The sequence below is a fragment of the Lygodium microphyllum genome, chromosome 25, assembly GCF_053477565.2.
Source record: "Lygodium microphyllum isolate KBCC chromosome 25, Lygodium_microphyllum_v1.1.10, whole genome shotgun sequence".
In the NCBI taxonomy this organism is placed as follows: domain Eukaryota; kingdom Viridiplantae; phylum Streptophyta; class Polypodiopsida; order Schizaeales; family Lygodiaceae; genus Lygodium; species Lygodium microphyllum.
The window spans coordinates 102,885,378-102,910,597 of record NC_141159.1 but is presented as its reverse complement, the minus strand read 5'-3'; the positions used below and the strand labels follow the sequence as shown (position 1 = coordinate 102,910,597).

Here is a 25,220-nt window from a genome sequence, read left to right as displayed (position 1 = left end):
CCTCTTGAAGGGGTGTGAGGGTAGTGGAGAGGCTGGAGAGAAGAGGTGACGGACTGAATGAATCAGCTGTGAGGAATGAATGAGAGAGTGGCCTATAAATAGGCATAGTCAATCTAGGATGGCGCCCCTTTTTGGGGCTGCAAACCCTAAACGCAAAACGTAGAAACTCAAAAAACGCAAACTGTGGGTGAAGGGTTTCTCAACACCCCCTTTCGGGCCCAAAAAGGGGAACAAGAGAAGAGTGAGGTGGAGATGCAATGCTTATGCAGTAGGTGCCACTTGGACAGTGTCCCTCGTGGGGAAATTGTTCACTTGCCCAAGCGTCCTAGTACAAAGATGATGAAAACATGCAATGCATAGGAGGAATGTCAGACTTTATGTGGTGCCGATAACCATAAGGATATGCCCGTACTCGATCTCAAGAGGTGGCTCCATGCTGACCAAGGGACGAAGGTAAGAAGAAGAGGAGGAAGAAGATGTAGAGAATTCCGAAGATCCAAGTTTTCCACTAGAAAGGGAACCTGTAGTAAAGAACAGTAGACAGAGTGAACTGGAGAACCCGAAACTCAACCTCGAGAGAGAAGCCACTAGCTTCGTGCATCCATGCTAGAAGGAATACGAAGGCCTCGTCACCAAGTCGCGGCTGAACCTCCGAGGTCCCGATCTAGGTGGTACCTGAAGATCGTGGGTAGTAGTAGAAGAGATGATTGGTCGAAGAAAGCCACCCCAAGAAAGTAGAGAATGGGTGAAGAACTTCATGTGGAGTAGGTTCCCCCTCTGAGATGGGAGGTGAAGGGGCCTCCACTGAAGTCGTAGATGCCCCCTCTGAGGGCAAAGAAATAACATCCCCCTCAGAATTTGCCTCTGAAGTAGATATGGAATCCAAAAACTCATGGATCACGGACTCCGAAATGTCTGATGATGAAGGAAGTGCCGCCGGTCGTGCCGAATAAGGTATCTGGGGTGTCGAAGAGCTCCCAGAGATAGCCTCTCGAATCTGAGTAGTCAAGGGTGGGGCTCAGAATGAGCAAGAGGTGGGCAACAGTCGTTGTCTCTCAGTGGAGTAGACTAGGTAGCCGAAGAAGAGGAAGGAGTCGAGCAGCCACCGTCTCTCGAAGGAGCAGACTGACGAGGAGATGCTATCAAACAATCACTGTCTCTCGTGGAGCGGACTGCAGAGCCGTAGGTCTTGGAAGCCACTGTACCTGAAAATAGGTAGAAGAAGACTGTCGCCGGCATTGCGACGATCTCCAGGAGGTCGTAGCGCCAATCGATTCTCCATGTGCTCGAAAGGACTTAGTGCGTATCGGATGCGTCTTATTGCCTTGAGCATAGTACGCTGATAGCCGATGTAAAATGATCTCTGAAGCCTAGAAAGGAGAGGTGGCACAAGGAGTGCCTAGTGGAAGACGTATATACTCCGGGGGGGTGGGGAGCAAAGGTCGAAGTCAGCAAGCATCGGTGGTGTGTTTGGTGATGCCACAGTAGGAGCACCCAGTAGTTTGGTTATCTGTTGGTAAAGAAGCCATGGATACTAGTGTGCCTTGTTGAAGAAGGAAGAGGTCAGCCACCATGAACCACGAACCAGCAATGTCCACCTCAAGGGGTGTGAGGGCAGTGTGAAGCACGAACTGCAATGTACGCCTCAAGGGATGGAAGGATAGTGAAAGGGCTAGAAGTGAGTTGCCAGGGGGAGGAGGATGTGACCAGCAGTAAGAGATTGCAACCAGTAGAAAAATGCAGGTGAGGAGAGAGAAATACTAAAAACGCAGGCAGCAGGTGAGAGAAAGACTAAAAACGCAGGCAGGACAGCCTATAGGAGAGAGAGAGACTAAAAACGCAGACAACAAGAGAGAGAAAGTCTAAAAACGCAGGCAGGACAGCCTGCAGGAGAGAGAAAGACTAAAAACGTAGGCAACAGGTGAGAGAAATACTAAAAACGCAGGAAAAAACAGCAGCAGCAGTCAATATGCTGAAATCAGCTCCGAACAGTGTGTGGTAGGTTGAAAACAGGTGCCAGACTGTTGTAGACAGCAATGGCCAGCTTGGACCACGATGTCCTCCGTGTTTGGGGTGTGGGCAGCAAGCTGAAATACCTGAAATCTGCAAAAACGAGATTGTTTTCTGAATAGAGAGTAATCAGCAATAGTCATTCTGCTGTAAACAGCTGCAAACTGCGGGTGGAAGGCTGGCACCAACTGATGGAGATAGCAATGGACAGCTGCAGCTGAGATGTCCTTGCGAATGGGGTGTGGGCAACAAGCTGAAAACACCTAAAACCTGCAAAAACGAGATGTTGATGCAGCAGAAGAAGAAGAGAAGTGGATGTTGAACCCGCCACCGGTCTTTGCTTTCACTGGAGTGGAGGATCTTCGCTGCTAGGTGAGCAGATCCAGCTCTGATACCATGTCAAAAGATGATGTACCAGCGAGACAGTAGGGTTTGCGGGGAGGAACACGAAGTGGACTTGGCAAACATGAAGAAGAGAAGAGAAGAGAGAAGAAACTCTGATGAATGGAATGATGAAGTTCTGAATCATTGAGTGAATGTGATACAAGAGACCAAGGGTGTTGTAGCACAAGGAAGATGATGAAGACAACCACGAACCACGAACTGCAATGCCCTCTTGAAGGGGTGTGAGGGTAGTGGAGAGGTTGGAGAGAAGAGGTGATGGACTGAATGAATCAGCTGTGAGGAATGAATGAGAGAGTGGCCTATAAATAGGCATAGTCAGTCTAGGATGGCGCCCCTTTTTGGGGCTGCAAACCCTAAACGCAAACCCTAAATGCAAAACTCAAACTGCGAGTGAAGGGTTTCTCAACAGTAGTTCCCTTACTACAATTTAGTTATAGCAGCAACATTTGTTATAAAACGAAGAAATGCAAATTAATTCACAATCTTGGACAATGGACACCCTGTTGGCCCCAAAATTGGTGCCCCTTTCGGTATTTCTTTAACTTAATTGAAGAAGAAGTTGATGTACAATGGGTTTTTCCCAATCCCTTTTGGTATTCCAACTCTCCTTGCTGTCCGAAATGGCCAGCAAGTCTTGAATATGATTTTCCCCTTTATTCGGGCAATCAATTGGCCTTTACTTGTTTCATTCGGGCAATCCAACACTTTTTGCTCTTTAACACACACGCCCATGACTTACTTTATTGAAATCATCAATAAAAGTGACAAAGTACTATGCAGCCCCATGTGAATTAACAGGCATAGTGCACACATCGAAGTGTACGAAGTCAAGAGCATTGGACTTCTTAACATATATGCAATCATTACAAAAGTCGAGACTAGAGTCTTTTACATCAAATCTCCCTAAAGAGGAGTGAATCTGAAGGCCTTTCTGGCTCATATGGGAAAGTCTTTTGTGCCAAAGTTTCATTTGTGAATGAACTTTAGCTATAGCAAAAAAATTGCTAGGTAATGCTTTACAATGCAAATAATACAAAGTCCCCTTTTTGCTGCCTTTAATAATCAGCATGGAGCCCTTGTAGACTTTCCAAGATCCACCACCAAAGGTAGTAAAATATCCTCTTGCATCAAGCTGTCCGACTGACAATAAACTTTTCTTTATGCCAGGTACATATCTGATATCTTGCAAAATCAGCTCTTGGCCATTTTCAAGGGCCAAGTGAAAGGTACCTACACCCTCTATTTCACATGCATAATTGTTGCCCAAGTAAACTTTGCCTAGACAACCTGCAGTGCATTCAGAAAATGACAACAAAGAGGGAGTAACATGAAAAGAGGCACTGTTGTCTACTATCCATGATTGGGATAGCCGATCATGAGCTGAAAGTAAGGCATCGATTACCTCCTTTTTAGTGATGTGCATATCACTTGCTACTGCCATAACATCTACATCATTACATGAGGCTGCAACAAGTATCTCTCTAGAGAGCTCTTCAATGACCATATTAGATGCAACATTTGCCTTTGCAACTTCTTTTGAGGGAGAGCTGTCATCATCTTTCTTGTTATCCTTCTTTTACTTTCCTTATTGTTTCTTTCGTTCTTGCTTTTTCTTGTAGTGCCGATAATCGGGCTTTTTATGCCCTTTATGTCCACATTGATAACAAGTAACATCCTACTGTTTGCCCTTGCTTTTACTCCTGCTTTTATCTTTATTTTTTGCATTACTCCTCTTTTCTGAATTGCTTGTAAGATGATAGGTTGAACTAGTGCTTTCTCCACTAGACTTTCTTCTAATCAGTACATCATCAGATACAACCATTTTAATGTATGCCATGGCCTTCTTGTTGAGTCTAGCCCAATCCTCATCTATCATAGCTGCAGGCTTGATTTCCAAGAGAGCATCATCACAGTCCTTGAGAAATAAAATGCCTTGCATCTTGTCCTTCCACAAGTCAAAGCCAGTGCCATCAAACCTCTTGATTTCAAGAAGGGATTTAGTGTCACTGCTGCTAGAAGCATTAGTGGCCATTATTCAGCGAAGTGTCAAGTACCAATGCTGTATTTTATGACAATAAATATTAGATTGAATTTTCAGCTAATTTCAGTCCAAACTTTTAGGAGATAAGAGCAGGATTTGATCCAAGTTCATGTACAACAATAGAAGGAATGACTTTCAACAATATAATTGAGATTTCAGCATATAATTCAAGCATACACTACTGCAATGTGACTCCCACTTCAGCAATATCACCAAAAATACATTTGCAACAATCCCCTAAAGATGTTGCTTTACTTTTGTATATGCATTTAGGCACTTTCTTTGTGAGGTAAGACTTCCATTCGTTTTGTACTCAATAGATTTGCAAGTGATCACTAAGACTGCTGCACCATGAATATTCAACAATATATCAACTCAATAGGAGCTGCCAAACATGCGTACTGCATACATATGTGTCCAAAAGCACATCTAATACACAAAAAACATCAGAATTCTCTGCAATTTCTTCAAAATCTCACAAGTGAGAGATAATAAGCTTGAATTTCACTATGTACAACACCAAGATTGCTTCAACAATGTTCCCTGTGTACATTTCAGGCATCAATTTTGCCAAAATTCTCAAAAATTAGCAAAAGCCCCAAAAATTTATTGATCAATCTGCCCCAATTGCATTAATATGTGTTCTCAAGAGCATAAAACATGCAAATATAGCAAAATTTTGCAGAACTTTGCAAAAACCCCAAATTTCTTGTGTTCAAAAGTGCACCAATCTCAGTAAATTCGGCTCAGCTGAGCAAAATTTCACCGATATATGAAAAGCCCCAAAGTTTTCAAGGCCAGTGTGCATTATTTCTGTAATTTTCAGATCCACTGTCGCCGTTATGTATGACCAGTATCAGATTTGGGAAAACCCCCAAATTTTCGGGCATAAAAAAGCACTAATTTGAGGACCGTGCTTGCATGCGCGAACTAGGGCTTAAGGATATGTGCCATGTCACAAAAAAAACTCACATGCTATTGATTGGTCCCCCGTCTGCCCACGCTTGCTGGTGTGTGGTGTTCGCCAGGCTTGTCGCCTGGTCTCGCGATGCTGTTGACTACCTTTGCCCCACGCTGTGCGAGGGCGATGTTGCCTCACACTTGGATTGCCCCATTGCGTGCTACCGTTTGCCTTCGCCTGGTCCACGTTGACCGTCAGGTCCAAACAATGGTCACAACTGCTGTCATGTTGGTCATACTTGCTGGAATCGTGACAACCAACTAACCGATGACCTGTGCTTGATCAATTTAACCAAAACGAAAGCTGCTTTGCTCTCAGTGACTGAGAGAAAAGATGAACGGCTTCTTCTTGTGTGCAGAGTTGACTTGCACTCTTGGGAAGTGCGCATATTGTTGTCGTAGCTTTGATACCACTTTGTTGTGAGAGTGCAAGATAGGAATGAAGCAAGAGTTGAGCTGAGAGTGAGTGTGAGAATCCCAAGATGAGTGTACGAGTTAGTGTTACAGTACACAAAGAATAAAATGTATTTATATGTTAGGGTACAAATAAAAGTGTGTTCACACCCGTAAGTTTATACACGGAGATTAATGGGACTTTAGATCCGAAGGGACTTTACACCCAACATCACCCACTTTGATGGAGATGGAAAATGCCCCAAATTCATTGATTTACTGGTTCCTCCACTTGAATTTGATTGAAAACAGCTTGAGTCCTGTTGAATCCAAGTCTTGGAGCTTCCAATTTCTGGCATGCTTCCTGAGGTTGTTGCTAAACCTTAATTTTTGCTATTGTAGATTAGGATTCGTAGCAAAGAAATCTGAATTTTCTCAGCCTTTGGTGATGTCAATGCTGTAATCTTTGGAGCAAGACTGTAGAAAGGCTAGGAGATGAGAGAGAATGTTGAGGAGAGAGAAAATTCAGACTTTCTTCGTGAAAAACTTAAGAAAATCAGTCATTTATTGTTGCTGCCTTGACAAACAGCCATGGAAGCTGTCACCTACAGCTTAGGACCCCCAGACAGATTGCTGCTCCATCCTATATGCTATTATGTGCACTAGAAGGACCTTGGGCTGCTGTCACTTGCTCTTGGAGGGCTCTAAACTACTATCACATGCTGTAGGATTGATATTTGGTGGTTGTTGATCACATCAGCAACATCTCCTTGCTCTCTAATAGCCTCCTTCTCTCTCACAATGATTGGAATACACTAAAATGTTTCTCTCCAGTCTCTAAAGATGCTTTTTAGTCTTGCATGGGCAATTTTGACAAAAGTGACAGCCTTCCTAAATGGTTTTTCTAGTATTATCCATAATTAAATATTAATTTTCAGTCTTTAAACACTAAAAATTAATCTAATAATTACTTCGGTGTTGAGAAAAATAATTTGACTGGCCAATAATTAAATTGGCTAGGCAACTTCCATTCCTAAGTGTCTTTGCACCATCTTTGACCATGAGATTGGCGTCAGGTACCATTAAACGCCACTTCTCTAGTGTCACCAACAACTGAAATTATGACCAAATGAATGACCTAGACCAACAACTGGCACTAGATACCACCAAGTACTTGTGCACATAACTTATAGCAACTTTTGCCTTTGACATCCCATGATTTCCTCAGGTCTTGGGCTCGTAAATTTACTCTAATTCCAATTACACCTCACATGTGCAACATTTGCTTAATCTTGTGATTAAAAATTAATCCACATGTTAAGTGAGGTTTCAAAAATACGTGATTTTTGGTTCATCTTGCCCATCTCTACCATTTTTAGATGTACATAAATACTCTACTACCCGAAAAGTGTAAAAATCCTAATTTAAGAATTTGGGCTTTTTTGAAGATCTATGTAGTTTCTCATCCATCTTGCCTGTCTTATCCCAAATTTCAAAAAAAGTTTCAATTCCTCACACCTGGTGCCAAGAAAATTTGGGGGTTTTTGGCCGATTTGCTCAATTTCTGAAATTTCTTGAAATTTTCAGTAAACAAATTGGGGCTTTTGCTGAAATCAACTCCCATTTGCGGTGAAATCTTGGGATTCATCGCTGACATTGGTCATTGGGTGTAAGTAATTCTGAATTTCTGCAATGCCTCAAAATTTATGCAGATAATTTGGGGTTTTTTGCTCTTGTGCCTTTAAAGGCATACTACAGGGGGTGATACAATATTAAATTGCTGTTTTAATCGGTTTGGGTATGGAAGTCGTGGCATTGAAAACAATCGTTCGGCTACACAAACATTTAATGTCTCGATAGATTTGTGCATAATATCCAACATTATTTTCATTAGAATTAGCCCACTTACATTTGCCCTTGTTTGTGCGCATTGCTCTTGTTAAGCACAAACTTTGGGGATTTTACAACAAGCACGGATTCTGTGCTCTAAAGGTCTTGTGCCAAAATTTGGGGCTTTTCACATTCGAGCAAAAATTTGGGGATTTTGCAAAAATTTTTCAAATTCATTGACAATGAGGCCAATTACACCTTCTACACTGACATTCGCACACAATGGAGCCCTTTCAACCACAAATTCTTCATTGATACTATCAATTTTTTGAAAAATTGTGAGCTTTTTGGTATTTTCTTTGCTTTATTTTTGTGTTGTAAGTGCATTTGTACTTTGGACAATAGTTGGTTCCAAAAAAAAAAACCCTCAGAAATTTCAGCAAGCAATGGTAGAGCAAAATGATTTACTCAACATATTTGGGGACTTAGACAAATTGGATGGCTATCCCATGTGGACATACATGATAAAGCATATACTTGTTGCCAAGCAGCTTTAGGGTTATGCATGTGGTTCTAAAGTTGGGCTTGCAAGCTTGGCTACACAGAATGTCATAGGTTTTTCTAGCTCATCCACTATCACCAGTGGATCTTCTGCTTTAGCTCTTTCTGCACCTTCCACAGCAAATCAGTTAAAATGGGATGGGTGTGATGTCCAAGCTCATGCTTTGATTGGACTTTTGTGCAAGAGAGAGGTTATCTTGCATATTGGATTGTGCACAACGGCCAAGGATGCTTGGGATAAGCTTGCTTTGTTGTATCATGTGTGCAACGAGGCCCATGTAGCCTATTTGCGTAAGCAACTTGAGATGGAGCACATGATAGAAGGTGATTCTGTGGATGCATACGTTACACAAGTCAAGAACATTTCGGAGCAGCTTGCTAATATTGATGAAATCATTACGTATGCATCTCTTGTATCTATGGTCTTGGTTGGTCTACCTGATACTTATCAGAGCTTTGTCGCTACACTTCATTTACTTTCAAAAGAAGATGTCAATGGATGCACATTTGATGTGTTGGTATTACTAATGTTGCAAGAAGAGCAATTAAGGTCGAATCGCTTTAGTATAAGTATGGATAATCAAGCATTTGCAGTCAACCACCATTGAAACAAAGGGAAGTCATGGCAGTTGTCAAACTCAAAGGAAAAAGGCAAAGCAACTTCTTCTATGGACTCCTCAAGCACCAAGGATGATGGTGCTAGCAAAAAGAGGTGCAATTATTATAGGAAGAAGGGGCATATTATTGAAGGATTCAGAAAAAGGATAGCAAGTGAAAAGAAGAGATAATTGGACATGAATTTTGCTGAAAATTCAATAAATGTGAAGGATGCAACCACACATATGGCAAGATTGGTTTTATGCCTTTGTTGGTGGAAATTGCTTTTTTGAATGGTGATCTTCATGAGGAGGTTTATGTCACTCAACCTCTTGGCTTTGTTCAGAAAGGATCAGAAAGTAAAGTGTGCTGTTTGCATAAGGCCCTCTATGGTTTAAAGTAGGCACCCAAGGGATGGTATCAAAAGATACATGCGTATTTGATTGCTCTTGGCTTCAGTAATTCACACATTGAAAGCACACTTTATGTCTGAAAGATTAGGATAGCCTCTTGATTCTCATTCTTTATGTGGATGACATGCTGTTAACTAGACCTCATGAGATACATATTTCAGCCTTAAAAGCTGAATTGCAGTATGCTTTTGAAGTGACACATCTTGGCCACTTGCACTACTATCTTGGCATACATTTTACTACAGTTGAGAGGGGTATTATTTTGTAGCAGTCTAAGTATATTGGGCAGCTTTTTGAGCATTTTCAGATGCAAGATTGTAAGCCTATCTCTACTTCCGTTGAGACATGCCATAGGTTTACACTTGAAGATGCAAGATGTTTATTGTACTTGTGTAACACATGACGAGATATTCAATTTGGGGTCTCTCAGTTGGCACACTTTATGCATGGTCCTAGTACTACACATTGACAAGTAGTGAAACGTGTCTTTTGTTATCTTACAAGCATTCAAACATTGGGTCTTTTTTATCCTAAAGGCACTACTCTTTGCTTGCATACATTTATAGATCGTGATTGGGCTGGTTGTTTTGATACGAGGGTATCCACTAGTAGCAATTGTTTCATGCTTGGTGATTCATGCATTTCTTAGCTGAGCAAGAAATAGTCTATAGTGGCCATATCTAGGTGTGAAGCTAAATATAGAGCAGTATTTACAACTACATTGGAATGTATGTCTTAGACGCCTTTTGGTTGATCTTATTGTGGGACAGTAGTCACCCACTCCTACCTATACTGACAGTCAGAGTACAATGAAAGTTGCGAGGAATCTAGTTTTTCATGCTCGCACTAAGCACATTGAGGTGCATTATGATTATGTCAAAGAAAGGCTCCATGCAAGGGAGATTGACTTGGTTTGTATTCCTAGACAGGACAACTAGGCAGATGTGTTTATGAAAGCTCTAGAGAAGTTTGAAGCCTTTCGCAAGGCTCTAGGCTTGATATCATTTGGGGATTAATCTACCTATTCTCTGTATACTTTCACATCATTCACTCAAGGGGAGTTTGTTACACTTATTGTGTTCCTCGTACGTTGTCGTGTAAACGCTTCCTTATTCCATGAGCACTTTTTACCTTCTAGCTGGAGAAGGGTTTTTATCGAAGGGTTTTTATCGAATTTGAACACCTGTCATTGGGTGTGGTACTCAGTACCTTAGGGGTTGTACTTTCATTCCATTCTCACATAGTGGATGTGACCTTCTAGCACTCTCCTCTCTTGCTATTCACTTGTACATCATGAGTGTGTGTGCGTGCATGCGTGCGTGCTGTTGAGCCTTAACCTAACATAGCCAAGAATGAGGCTTGCATCTCTTTCTTGCGTAGAGAGTTAACCAATGCTCACATGAATGAGAGGATTCTATGATAGATCACATCATATACATTTAGGATTTGCATGAGCAGGTGCTCAACATTGATGAGGTGATTGAAGATGGCCAAATGGTGAACATCACTTTGAACTCTCTTCCAGAGTCGTATCTTGGTTTTCACCCTTCATTGAATTTGTCATTGAGGGGGGCAACTGAGCCCCTTGCATTCGTGTAGTTGATTGGCCTCTTGCTTCAAGAGGAGCAAAACTTAGTAGAATATGGCCCTACATTCAAGTGGTTCAGCCATGTGTTCGAGGTACAAACACAAAGGGAAAGGGAAGCAAAATGCACATCAGCCTAAGGCTGATATTGGGAAGCCTTCAAATAAGGGCAACAATGATACATATAAGTCTAGAAAACAGGGAAAATGATACAGATAAGTCTAGGAAACAGGGAAAACGCCACTATTGCAAAAAGCCAAGTTATTATATTGAAGAAGATAGAAAAAGGCTTGCAAAAAAGAAAAAAATAGGACTCTGATATGGCTACCCAGGAAACATCAATCACTTGCACGATTGATGGTGATGTTTTAGCTAATCTTGTGGAGGAAATTTTCCTTGCATGCATTTACGATTCTTCGATGGATGGGTTAGCCTTTAATGTAAGAGAAACTTATAGCCTTTAATGTAAGAGAAACTTAGCATACTTGGTATTTTGATAGTGGTATATGCTTTTGCTAAAACTTTTTTAGATGAGGATAAGCTTACATATTTTGAGGATGCACAACAAGATGCGCAATGAGTGCAAGCCATGAGTGATGAGATGCGCTATATTGAGTAGAATAACACTTTCTTGTTGACTTTCTTTTGGTAAAAAGGCCATCAACACATGTTGGATTTACAAGATGAGAAGAAAATTTGATGGTTCTGACAGATACAAGGCAACGTTGGTTATGAAGGGATATGCTCAGAAAAAAGTTGGGATGTACATCAATTGGATATAAAGATAACATTTTTGAATAGAGATTTGAAAGAGAATGTATATGTTGCACAACCTCCAAGCTTTGTTGTGCAAGGCCAATAGCACAAGGTTTGCAAGTGAAATAAAGCCTTGTATGGCTTGAAAGAGGCTCCATGTGCTTGGTACTCCAAGATAGATGCATTTTGACCACACAAGGGTTCCAAAACAGGCCAACTAAACCCACCCTCTACGTCAAGAAGGAAGGGGGGGATTTGATCATAATCATTCTTTGCGTAGCTGATATGTTGCTCACTAAACTAAATGAGAGAAAAATTACAGATTTCAAGGCTAAATTGCAATCTACTTTTGATATATTAGATATTGGGTTGCTTCACCATTTTTTGGGGATTCAATTCATCCAAAATCAATATGATAGTGTTATATCTTAGTCTCAATATGTTCAGAAGTTGCTAGTAAGGTTTAACATGCAAGATTGTAAACCTATGAGCACACCTATGGAAACAAGACTGAAGCTTTCAATGCATGATCGCAGTGATGTATTAGGTGTTGCTATTTACAACTAGGCTGTTGGTTGTCTCATTTATTTAATCAACACTCGTCTTGAAATATAGTAAGCAATATCGTAGGTGAGTAGATACATACACAGTCCAAGGACACTACATTGGCAAGTTAAGTACATCTTTACTATTTGCAAGGAACACAATCATATGGTCTGCTATTTTCCAAGGGGGGAGACTTGCAAATGCATGCTTATAGTAATTCAGATTGAGCTAGTGATCATGATACAAGGTAGTCTACTAGTGGATATTGTTCCTTTCTAGGCCAATCATGCATTTCTTGGCTAAGCAAGAAGGAACCTATTATGGCTACCTCATCTTATGAAGCTGAGTACAAGCTAACTTTCATAACAATAGTCGATTGTGTTTGGTTTCGTTGTGTATTGGTTGATCTTCATGTATCATTGACCAATGGTGCCTTGGTCTCTCCCTCTTGGAGAACGACAACTTCGGGACTCACTTCTTAGGAGTATAGCATCTCCAGGACATCAAGGCCCCATCTAGAGGCTGCCTACAGATTTCTTCGTGAGAGACACCCTCGAGGTTTCAACAGAGCCACAATCTCAATCATCTATACATACACAGGGGATATTGATTGATCAAGCTGTCTAGCTTGGCCTATCTAGATGTCCCAGACCTCGACACAAGCATTGATGACACTTCCATAGGCAGATATAGAAGTTTATTTCACGAGCTAGAGCCAAGTCCTCTACATCCCCATGAGCTTGTATTAGCTAGGGCTATTCTCTTTGTTAGCTAGAGTTCAACTTACTTATAGCCTTGAGTTTTTCTGTACGGTTTATTACATTTTCATTTACTATTATTAGATAGTTGTATCATCATACATATGATTGTAATGCATGGTCTCATAGGTCATTTTACCAAAGGCAGTGCTTTGGGGTTTCTAGAGGCTGTTGTGTGTAGCGTTTACAATCTCCCTCCTTCTGCATGTAGGCAAGCCAACTTCCCACCGCCAAGCCTCCATGTGCCACCAGCCATAAGAAATACGACATCCTCCTCGGTCTCCAGCTATCTCATAGGCGGCGCCAGAATGTCCGTCAGAAAACGGCGCCCAGTCCATATCCTCCTACATCAGTATATGCCTACCAATCTTGGCAGTGTACTCTAGGAACCTGGGTGGCTTCTTGGCGACCGTCGAGGCCAGCCATAGCTACTCTTCTGGATCCCACTCGAGCTCATCAAGTGGTTTGCCCTCCCAGATCCACAGGCGCTATTCCATGAGCTCCTTCCAAAAAAAAAGGGGTCTAGTCTCCATATCTTCCCCTGAAGGCCCACCACTTGAATCCTCCTCCACGAAAGGGCGACAATCCCCTCATCCTGCTGTCCTCTGTCAAGGACCAGACGTCCCCCCTCGGGAATGGAAAAAAAAGTCCTCTGCGGGGCACCACCCACTCTACCTGTCACCTGAATGGGGATGCATGCTGGTGAAAACCTAGCTCCCCATACCTCCTCGGGCTCTATCAGCTCTCGTACCGGGGGAGCAAGCCACTCCGGAGGTATTGCTGCGTCTATCTCCCTTCTCCTCAACTCCACTCCTCTTTGGCAGCCTGGTACTTGCTGCAACACCTCCTCGTCTGCCAACATGTACACCTCCCGCCATGTCCTGATTGTACAAGCCGGGCAGGCCTCCCACCCAGCCCACTGGATTTGGAGGCGCTCATCTATCTGTGTCCCTTCCCGATCTTTGACGTGGGAGTTCCAGATTATTGGCTGACAGTCTATCTCCTCCTGGCGGCCTGGAGGACTCTGGATTAGGGCCTTACGGAGGCCTTGGCACACGTGGAGTAAGCTGTGAAGGAAAGGTGATTTTGGGGGGGGGGGGTGATCTGGGCTGACGTGAAGATCCATCTCAGGGACAGCCTCCACTCACTGCCAAGCCTCGGTCTACAGTCCTGGAGGCCCTCTTGCAATAAGTCTTGCAATAAGATCTTCCAGGTTTGCCCGCCTGGTGTGAGATTGCGGACAACTAGCTTGCCCAAGAGGGCCATACTCTGATACTTTGGGTCTATAATCCCAAGCCCTCCCTCTGACCTATGTCGTATAATGGTCGCCCATGCCACCTTGGCCTTGGATTCCCTGGAACCATCAGACCCCGACCAAAGGAAATTCCGCACTAGGCGGCGAAGCTGCACTACGCACGATGAGGAGAAGCACCAACATGAGGCGATGTACCAGGCCGTTGCTAGGAGGACCTGGTTAACCACTAGGGCTCGTCCGGCTAGTGAGAGGCGGACCGTGCTCCAGTAGGTCAGTTTCCTCCTAATAGAATCAAGGACAGGAAGAAATTGGTGGGTAGGGGTGATGTCGAGTCCCACTTGGAACCCTAGATACCAGACAGTCTGCCCTCTGTTCACCCATCTAAAACCCAGGTGGACGCGCCACTCCGTGCTAGAGTCCGGGTCTGTGAGGAAACCAACCGACTTTTGCCAGTTGATCTTTGCTCCTGCTGTGAAGCAGAATACGTCAAGGGCTAGCCTCACTTTCTCCAGCATCAACTCATTGTCCTCTATGTAGAGGGCTGTATCATCTGCGTACTCTGAGTCTAACAACTCAGTCTCCTCTCTTACTGGAAGTTGGAGGCCGCGTAATCCGCTCACACGTGACCTGAGGAAGTGAGACATCGCCTCTCTGAAGAGTAGAAACAGGTATAGGGCCAGGGGGTCAACCTTGTCAAACCGATCTCTCCAGCCGAAACTCCTCTCCCCACATTCTGCCTATGAGAACCCTGCTGGTGGCTGATCTGTACAGGGAGGAGACTCCACTAATCCAAGCCTGGGGGAAACCCAACCTCGCCATGGTGCCCTCTAGGAAATCCCAGTCCACCCTATCATAAGCTTTCTCGAAATCCAAGAGTAGTATGGCCAGTCTCTGCCCACTGTGCTGGGCCCACTCTGTTGCCTCAATGAAGGTAAATACATTGTCTAGGATGCTCCTATCTTGGACAAAGCTTGTCTGAGTGTCATGGATGATATTTGGAAGCACGAGGCGTAGTCGCCTACCAATCATCTTTGCTAGTGCCTTATAGACCGCTGACAATAAGGTGATCGGTCTCCATTGGGAAAGCTCCATTCGGTCTCCCCCTTTGGGGAGAAGACTGATAAGACTTGCCGAGAGACTCCCTGGCATCTGTCTTGGGGTGAAAATCTCTTGGAAGGCCATCAGTAGGGGGTCCTTCACCACTTCCGAGTAGGTAGTGAAGAAGGCCTTAGAGAGGCCCTCCTCCCCCGGGCATTTCTGCCCATTCTGTGTATGGAAAGCCTCCTCTAGTTCCTTCTGTGTGAAGGGGGCTAGGAGGGAGCGTCCCATCTCTGTGACGAGGGGCGGGATGTGATCCCATACCTGTTATCTACATCTTTGTTCTCTAGCTGAAGCTGTCTCTTGCTAGAAAGGGCTCATGTAATAGTCGGTGGCAATCTTCATCACCTCGTCTGGGCTAGAACGGGTCCTCCCATACTGATTCCGGAGGTTGCGTATCTGCTCTCCTACGGTGCGAGGCTAGTGCACCTGGAAGAACTCTCTGCACATTGTGTCCCCCTTCCGCTCCCAAAAGGCTGCTGAAGTTCGAAAAGAGAACTCCGAGCGCGTGTCCTCTAGGCCAGCAATGGCTGCTCGCGCGCGCACCTCCTGTGCGTGCAGGGTAGGGTCCCCTGGTGCCTCCTGCAATAATCTCTGCGCGGTTGCAAGGTCCCGCCGGAGTGTTCTCTCCTCCTCCTAGCTCTGCTGCCTGGCCTGTATGGTTGCCTCTTGGCAGATTTTGCTCGACTATGCTAGGACCTCTATAACCTCCTCTGCTATCTGGTCCCTTCTGCCCCACTCTTTGGTCTAAATTTGCTCTATCTGTCTCGTCACCTCCTCCCTCCTATAGATCGAGTCAGTGATCCGACAAGATCATGTGTCTAGGGCGGATGTTGGGGGGTCAAGTGTCAGGAGAACCGGACAGTGATCGGACAAAGTGGTGCCTGCCAATTGCTCAATCTGGCCTCCACGAGAGCCTCCCCACTCTCCCACATAAAACTTGTTCAACCGCTCCAGTAGAACTCCACCTAGCCGCTTGTATCCCCAAGAGAAGTCCAATGACCTCTCCCTCTTGTGGAAGGCAGGGTCTCTCTAGGCATCGCGTGCTCCGACTGCTAGCAAAAAGACCTCCCATGCCTCCTGCTCCTCCCTAGCCATGCCGTGGTAGTTACTGCCTCTGCTCTGCTGGTCCTCCAGAGCCTCCAGATTGTTGAAGTCTCCTCCAACGATCCAGGAATCTACCTTTGGAAGTCCATCCGCAATCTCCACCCAGAACTTGCTGCGTGCCCTAACCTCCGTAGGGGCATAGACATTGAGGACTCCAAGGCACGAGTCCCAATATCCAATCTGACCCATAGAACCCTCCCTGCCACTATCGTCCCGTGGTCTCGTACACAAGCGGTGAGACTTGGGCCAATAGAGGTGCATACGCCTCCACTCCTGCCATGGGCACCTATGGCGTACTCCCAGTAAGTGTGGGAGCTGCCTAGCAGCACCTTCCCTACCCGCTGGGCCTGGGTGGGGGTGAGCTTGTGCTCCTATAGAAGCAAGATGTCGATCCGTCCGGCCAGGGCAGACTGCAGCTCCTGTCAAACAATCAACTTCTTGGACCCGTGTGCCCCACTGTAGTGTAGGCTATTCACATTCCAGGATGCTAGGTGTAAACTCATGGGGAAACCTGTGACTGATTGAATAGGCATCTAACAGGCATCTGTTCGGTGTGGAAGCTGCTGATGAGGAGGAGAAACTGTGAGGTGTGCAAGTACGCTTTGCCGCCGGTCTGGACAACGTACTCGAGTCCCCCATGGAGGCCCTTGGCTGGACCATAGGGGTGATAGATGCTCCAGGTGGTACTATCAATGAATCTATCAGCCATGTTGAGAGTCGTGACTCGGTACATTGGTAGAACCGGGCCGCTTGTGCCAGGGGCCACTCAATCACGTCCCTTGGAGCTCTCCACTGTGGAGGGGCTCGAAAGATAATGCTTAAGTGTGGGACCTCAGCACTAACCCACCAGTTAATGTCCATCATGCACCCGGGTCACTGCTGTGCAAACAATGCTAATCCTTCATCTCCCATCCACTGGGAGATGTGATCCGCCACCTGAATCTTCAACTCCTCCTCTATCTGTGTGGTTGTCCACTCCCGTGAGTGAGAGGACTAAAGAAAAAAGGCGTAGTTTGGTCCATCCAGTGGTGCTAATAGATGGACCTTGCCCCTCCTTGACTTACGAACCACGAAGATCCCCACCTCTAGAGGTAGTGGGAACTCTCCGCGCTTCGCAACTCTTAGGTAGGACCATGGGCCATTGCGGAAGAACTCCTGTGGCAACAGTTGTGCCTGTCTTGGGAAGGTGTGACGGGCGGCAGGGGTGGATGAGCTGATGACTGTATGGGAGGGGGAGGATTGTTGGTGCGAGGATGAAGTAGGTGTGTGTGACTCATCACGTCCTGTGGGAGGGTGGGGGGTGGGACTGGGGGGGACCACTTGAACCGGGTGTGGATTAGGGGGGGTGCTGGGTATGGAAAGTGGTGGGGGGGAAGAGGATCGAGGGATGGTGGGATGGACAGGGATGCATGGCGGGTGTATGGGGGGATTGGTGGCCCTGGAAAGGGGGGGTTGTGGGCCAAGGTCAATGGGGGGGGGGGGAGGCATGAGATGTAGAGGTGGGTGGGTGCGGGGCCTGTGGAAACTCAGGTGAGGCAGTCTGTGGTGCGGGTGGTGGATGTGTGTGGCTGCAGTCCTGCCGGGTGGGACGGGCAGGGGGGGCTGTGGAGTGCTCTGTCTAGGGGGGGTCGCTTGCCCACCTGCTCCCTGCGTCGCTCCCCCTTGCCGTCTCCCTCTCTGTCGTCTCTGTACTCGTGTGAAACCGTCCGCATCCACCTGTGGGCCTGTCCGCAGAACAACCCTAGCATCGAAACGCGTACACTTTGTTGCCTGGTGCCCGAAGTCATGGCAGCGGACGCACTGCCATGGCTGCCCAGTCACAATGACTTGTTGCCTAAAGGAGTGTCCGCTTGTCTCAATCTTTAGGAACTGTGGGATGTTCTTAACCTCTTTCACTGCCACCCGTACCTTGGGGACTCCTGCGGCAGTCATTGTGACCGCGAAGGACGTGGGAAGGACCGTGCCGAAGAGCCGTCCAAAGTCTTCCACAAATTGGCGATACTCTATTGCCAAGCCGAGAAAGAGAAGGGTGACCGGGTGCCGAAGAAACCTGTTGTGGAGGGCAAATACCTCCACAGTGAAGCCACTGTACCAAGGAACCATGTATATGACCCCCTTCGTGGACGCATAGGGTGAGCTGGCAAGTAGCTCATGAGCTGCGTCTGCCGAGCTTAGCTAAACCATGAAGATCCCTTGGCCCATTAGAACCGCCTCCATGATCTGCACTGTGCTGATGCTTAGGTGTATAGGTTAATCTGTTCTTATGCTACTTTAGCTTTAGGATTCTCCTTTGTTTGTCTTTTGTTGCATTCACATCCTTTTTTACTTTGTTACTTGTTCATTTAGGTTTTACTTCTGTTTTGTTTTGTATCAAAGCATCTCACTATGAAACTATAGGATGCAGAGTGTAATCTCTTTGTAGACTTTTGTATTTAGTCTAGGACTAACATGAAGGTTTGCATTGGTCCTTTTTGAGCTAGAGATTTAGGAAGCTCACCATTTCTTTGTGGTTTCATCTTTCTTGGAGACTTGCTCTTCTATTAGCATGGAGGCTTCCCCTCTCAAGGTAGAACTTGTGACCTCATACCTTTGCTTCTCTAGCTAGGGTGCTTCATTTTCATCCTTCTTCATGGTTCTCGGCACCACATGAATATCGACATTAGGCTACTCTTGCTCCTTTGCATCGACATCCATAGTTGAGAGTGGGTTCCTACCATTGGTACCTAAAGCTTTGGCATTTGTCTTTGATGTTTGCATTGTATGATCATCATTATCTTTGTAAAAAGGGTGGTTGGGAAAGTGAAAGTTTTTCCCATGAGGGATGTTGTCCAAGTGGCACCTTGTTGTAGGCATGTTCTCATCATGTAGCATTCATCTATGCATCTCATTGTGCAAAACATCCCCAAACAAATTCCAAGTTGTGTTGTACTTAGTTACTCTTCATAAAGAGCCTTGTACTTTGTATTTTACCTTAGGTTTTTCATCGAGGTGTTATTAATGGAAATTTCTTTTCTTGAAAAGAGAGATCTTTAATAGCTCTTTAAAGCAGCCCCAAAACACACTGATTAGGAAAGTGTGTCCCATAAACCAAAACCCTAAATTTGGGAGGATCCACATCTATAAATAGGATGTTGCTCAACCACTCTATTTATATGTTTTTGCAGGTTCACTCATCCATCTGTGCTGCTGCAATGTCTTTTGCAGCTGCTGGTGACCTGATCTACTGCCGCCCAGCCATTTGGCACCCGCTATACTGCTGTGTTTACAGCTGCAGTGATCCGCCCTGCTGCCCAGATCTTCCAGGACCTGTTTTACAGCTTGTGTTTGCTGTTGGAGCAGGCCTCCTTGCATCAGATTTGTCTCCCCCAGCTGTTGCTAGCTGCATACTGCTGTGTGGGACCGGCCGCATGCTCTTTTAGGTGGTACATTGCTGCATTTACTAGTCCCAGTCTTCCAAACTGCTGTGTTTTGGTTTCTAGCCTGCTAGCCTTCCATTTTCATTGTCATGTCAGCTCCGACTGGTGACCACAGCCCTTGGGATCCGTCCCTGGTGGATGTTATTCTCCGACTACTCCCTCAGCCGGCTCCCATGAGGGTCATTGGCTGTTGGACAGCTTTGCCTTTGCATATTGTACACTCTTTTATTCATTTGCATCGTTCATTCATTACTTCAAAGTTATCTTTCTTCTTTGTTTTGCATTTTGCATTTTCGTTTGAGCTAGTGTGTTTTGGTCATGTTCGCACATGTCGTCTTTTCTTGATGCAAAGCCTAGCATATCTTCACAAATGAACCATAAAATGATGGAGGATAAAAGATGGGTTACTAAAAAGGTCAATAGGGTATGGTCATTTAGAGATAGGTGCACAAAATCACACAATAGATTGCTACAATTATGGAAGACAAAGGTCCCATATCAGGGCAAGGTTTTTATTTGGAGAGTTCTTATTGGAGGCCTCACTATTGGCGATATGGTGTGGTGACATAAGATTACTAGTGGCCATTGTGTATTTTGCACTGCATGTGTGAAAACTATATCTCGTCTTTTTGTTTTCTGCCTGGTTCCTAGACAGATTTGGGATTTTATTTTGAGGGTTTGGACTTCAATGACACCCCAATGAGTTACTAATTGTGCCTGGGTCTTAGGAAGGTTACCCCAAAATGGCACATTGTGGTTGCAACATTCTCATTTATTTCATTTCTCGTGTTGGATTGGACTTTGGCACATCTGGCGTACTAGATATGCTTTTACCTTCAACTCTACCTTTGGCATTTGTGGTCATATTGGTCACATTAGAGGCTTATTGTTGTGGCAAGTTGTTTCTATGATAATGGCAAGGTTTGTCATTTGCAATGTGGCTGCTCCATCGTTACAGATTATTTGCACAATTTCGATCACTACTCGTACATGATGGTGCAGGATATTGTTATTGTTCAAGGGTTTCAACAAGTTTTCATGGCTACTCATATATCTGATTATTCTTTAATTTCAGCAACCCTACCAGAAAAAAAGAGAGAATGTGTGTGAAAGCTTGAAGCCTTGATGCTTAGAAGAGGGAGAGTGAGAGCTTGCTGCTTGGTGAGTGAGGCTTGAGGCTTGAGGCTTGGAGCTATTGATAAAGAGTTCAGCTGGCAGAAAACGGTCACTGCAACACACAGTTACAATCACTGGGTGTGCCAGCAGGCCAGAAAAAAGGGGCAGTTTTTTTATATGAATCCATACAGATATGTACGGTACCATACAGGACAGGTCTGTCTGTACTACATACGAGTGCAGGGTGCTCTATTAGCTGGTCAGAAGGTGGCCAGTATCATAACAACTATGATAATTCTGATTCCAACAGTACATGTGTCCTTTTGAGGCAGTCTTCCTATTATGTCCCATCCAAAGTTACAAGATACTCTGTTCTTACGGTCGATTGACAAAGGGCAAAACTTTGGATGAGAGCTTAAGATACTGCTTGTTCACTTGCTTTACCTTGTTCTTCATGTCACCAACTCCAAAACTTTTGAAATTATTGGGTCACACTAGTCTTGTTCCTGCAAAAAAATAGTGAAAAGGAAAACAGACCCCCATATAGAAAACCCTCTTTGAAAAAACTTGCAGAGTAGGGACTCAGCAGATGCGAGTTCCTTTTTATCAAAATTTTCTTCTCTTCCCTCAAATTATACTGCACATGGTATTGGAAGCAAGGTTTAGCTCTCGTGAACATGAGAGGACCTATCTGAGAAGTTATCATGCCAGCCAAATATGACATTTGACTTGGCCGAATCCAGCAAAATGGGTTACTCGGTGTCTATGTTTTTTCTGAAATTTCTGGAATATTGTTGGTATTACAAGGCTCTAAATTTCTACAGCTTTCTGCTGCTCTTCATGTTGGGTCTGCTTTGCTTGAGAAACAAGCAAACTAACAAGCTGTATGTATGCTTGCATTTGTAGATGTTATTGGCAACTTTAAACATGGAAACTCCTGTGAGTGTCAAACTTCAACAAGAGCTTTTGGAGGTGCAGATTTTAATTCATGCTCTCGATCTTTTTTGTACGGTCTCTGCTACTATAAATACAAGAACTTATCAGGAGAACCATCATCTACAATCACTATAGCTTCTTGCAGGTTCTGCAATATTTGAACGACATCATATTTTCTCTTCAATCTTTCATCGAGGCATATCCAAGCGGAGTACTGATATTGTTGTCTACTGGCCAGAGGTGCTCATGCGCGTGTGCATGCACATGCTCGTGCATATTTGTATTTGTTCTTTGTTTTTTGAAGGATCAATAACTAACTTTGATACAATGCATGTTTACCAGTAATAGCAAGGAACAGCTTCTCCCTATTTTAGCAGTTATTCATGATTCTTTGCTACCAATCATACAAAGAAGTCTCTCATGTCTTGGAGTAGCTAATTCAAAAAGCACAGGAGTCCCTGTTGAGCCATGTTTCAAAAGAATTAGGTTGGGATTGCTAGAACTTGTTTGGAGACTTCTGGTCCTCTCATATCTCAGTGAAAGCAATGCAGCAGACTCTACAAATGCTACCGTAAACCATTTGCAAAAGGCAATTTTCTGCGACCCTAGTGCAAGAGGAGAAGGATTTGTACAAATGGTATCCAATATGGTTGCAGGCCCTTTCGAAGGTTCTTCTGGGGATCTAACAGAAGGGCTGATCAGTACTGGAGCTTTGCTCCGAAATGTTGAGAGGAAGCATAAAATTTTGGATAGAGTGGATCAACTCTGTTCGACAGGTAAGCACGTCCTTGCCAAAAATTAAACATTTCTTATCTGAATGCTCTGACTGTTTTTCTGGCAAAATATGACCAGGCTCTCTCCATGTTATTTGTGTTTTCAATTGAACATAACTCAATATAGAAGAGTGATACTTATGTGAAAGGAGAACCTTTAGCTTTTAGCAGCACATTAACCAAAACGCAAATCTTAATTGTTGGACTTGCCATATTGATTTCTGGTGTGAACACATCAGCTTCATGAATTCAAGCCTCAAGGTTCACAAACTTGTCATGCGATGTGTCTTTAGAAGTATGTAGGTGCAGTCTTTTGGTTCCCTTTTACATTCCGTATGCTAGTGTGTGCATGTGTGCAAGCTGACACGTCTAACTCTTGTTTAGCACAGGCTTAATATCGCTGGACAGCGCTCAGTATGATTACATTGTTACTCTCATAAGATACACTGGTCCCTCTGCATCTCAAACACCAGATATCTCAAGAATTTCCGTTGGAGAGCAAACAAGCATACAAATGCAAGAATCTGATATTATGTATGAGTCAAAGATAACCCATATCAAGGACATTCTCCCTGACTATGGGGATGGGTTTATTGCAGCCTGTCTTGAAGCATATGACAATAATCCTGAGGAAGTTATCCAGAGAATCTTAGAGAATTCTCTTCATCCAAGTCTCCAATCCCTGGATACAACTCTCCAGTTGAAACCTGATAGTGTGGTCAGCTCCATAAGCAAGAAAGATAAAGGCAAGGGAAAGGCTATAGAGGCACCATCTTCAGAATCACAAAACAGTAAAAGCTTAAATAACACATCAAGGGATTCAATAAGAAACAGGCCTTCATCAAGTTTAGCCATGGAAGATTTCAAGTCAGATGGATTAGATCAGAGGCTCTCATCATCAGTTTTGGCTAGTTCAAGTTCTGGAGTTCCCTCTGCTTCTACAGAAGACATGAAAGGTCGGTTTGTTCGGAAAGAGAAAGGGGATGGAAATGCCACCAAGTTTCTTGATGAGCGGGATGCGGAGGATGCTTCTCGGATTGCAGCCTATGCTGCCCAGTATGATGATGAGTATGACGACTCCTTTGATGAGCTTGGCACTCATTTTGCAGATGCAGTTGAAGAAACGGAGAGCCTTGCTGATCTAATTAGATCAAAGTCTTCCACAGGTGGTTCTGCCAATGTACCTCAAAGCAGTAAGATTCTGAGAAGGCCCAGACCTGATATCCTGCCCAAGGTTACAAGAGTTAGAGTAGATGCTAGTATCTCCAAGGCTGAAATGCAAAGCTCGAACAATCAAAAGGCATTCTTTGGAAAAGGGAATGGAAACAGGTTTTCAGACGCGAACAGCACAGCTTCATCTCAAACAAATAGAGGCAGGGGTAGAGGTAGGCGTGATGAAAACAGAGGCCAGTATTTTGTGAAGGATGGAAAAAACTATAGCTACAAAGTTGCTGGTTCTGTCAGAGTCTCCTCTGTAGAGGAAGCTGAGGCATTGAAAAAAGTTGAAGAGGAGACTATCAATGGGCTGGGAAGAGGAGGCAATGTCCCCAGCTCTGTGCAGCAAATTTCAGGTGGTAGAAACATGCCTGGGTCAGAATTTGGAAGAAGCTCAAGGGCTGTACAAAATGAATTTGCTGGACGTGGCAGTTCTCAGAGTCAGGGAAGAGGGTTTCCTAGGAAGGACCATGACAATCATCATAGGAAAGATCGTGCAATGAAGAAGCACTTTGCAAGCATTGGGGGACTGTAAAGAACAAACAGAGAACGGACTACGAGAGTGTGCTTACCGAGTATTTTGTTCTCCAGGATGGTAGTTTTCAGTACTTTATTGTTGGAGAATGGAATACAAGTTTTTCTTGATGTTGGAGAGTGGATACAAGAGTGTGCTTACTTATTATTCTTTCCCGCAAGATTGTGAGTCCTTCATCTTGTTCAATCTGAAGGAAGCTTGGGATGCACATGTGGTCAGGAATGCAAAATTTTAACAGAGGCAACGACTGCTTTGTACATTTGTGAAAATTGTGGAGGCTAGATGCAGTCTGTAAGGTGCCTTTGCCTGCATTGAAGCTTCTTTTGGATTTTGGCGATCTCTAAATAATGATGCAATAAATTTTCACTATGGGGACATGTCAATGGGTTGTCTTGTCTGTTTCCATGCTACCTTCTTGATAGCTGTTCTTAATTCAATTAATTTGCTTTAAAGTAAACTGTTTTTGTGTGAGTTGAGAACATTCTTCTAATTTGGGCTGTATTGCTGTAATTCTGAAATTCTTTAGCCTTGATTCTAAGAAGCACTAAGCACAAGAATCTTGAACAGCAGGCAAAAAGCTAAGATTTGGGTAATGAAGAATGCATTTAAACAGCTTAGACAGGATTTCTTCTTTTGGGATTTGCCATTATGACCTTCAGAAAGTCAGTACCAGGATGGATCAGTTATCGTTAATTAGTTAAAACATTTGTGAACAGTGATGGGGATATGCAGGCCGCAATGATCCAGAGTGGATCCTTGCCCCTTGGCTAGTACTGTCACCCAACATCCGATCTTGGATTATCGACAGTATTATCCATAGTAGTAAGATCCACCTTGCTGCCAAGGGGGTTGCAGCTCAAGTAGTTTTGAGTGTGTGGGTGTGTACATGGGTGCGCAAGTTCAATGTTCAAACC

At 44.3% G+C, this 25,220-nt stretch overlaps 1 protein-coding gene across 2 annotated transcripts in view; it reads left to right on the top strand.

The window, feature by feature from the left end:
• LOC148014576 (Ubiquitin system component Cue protein) overlaps nt 1-24,675 on the top strand; it is a 64,728-nt gene extending 40,053 nt beyond the window's left edge. For both annotated transcript variants that reach the window (XM_087667073.1, XM_087667074.1), the window contains exons 6-9: nt 21,754-21,819; nt 21,929-22,023; nt 22,126-22,559; nt 22,946-24,675. In XM_087667073.1, coding sequence (XP_087523199.1) covers nt 21,754-21,819; nt 21,929-22,023; nt 22,126-22,559; nt 22,946-24,306 — 1,956 coding nt within the window. In that variant the 3' untranslated portion in view covers nt 24,307-24,675. The remainder of the gene's footprint in view (nt 1-21,753; nt 21,820-21,928; nt 22,024-22,125; nt 22,560-22,945) is intronic.
• Nucleotides 24,676-25,220: the final 545 nt, after the last annotated feature.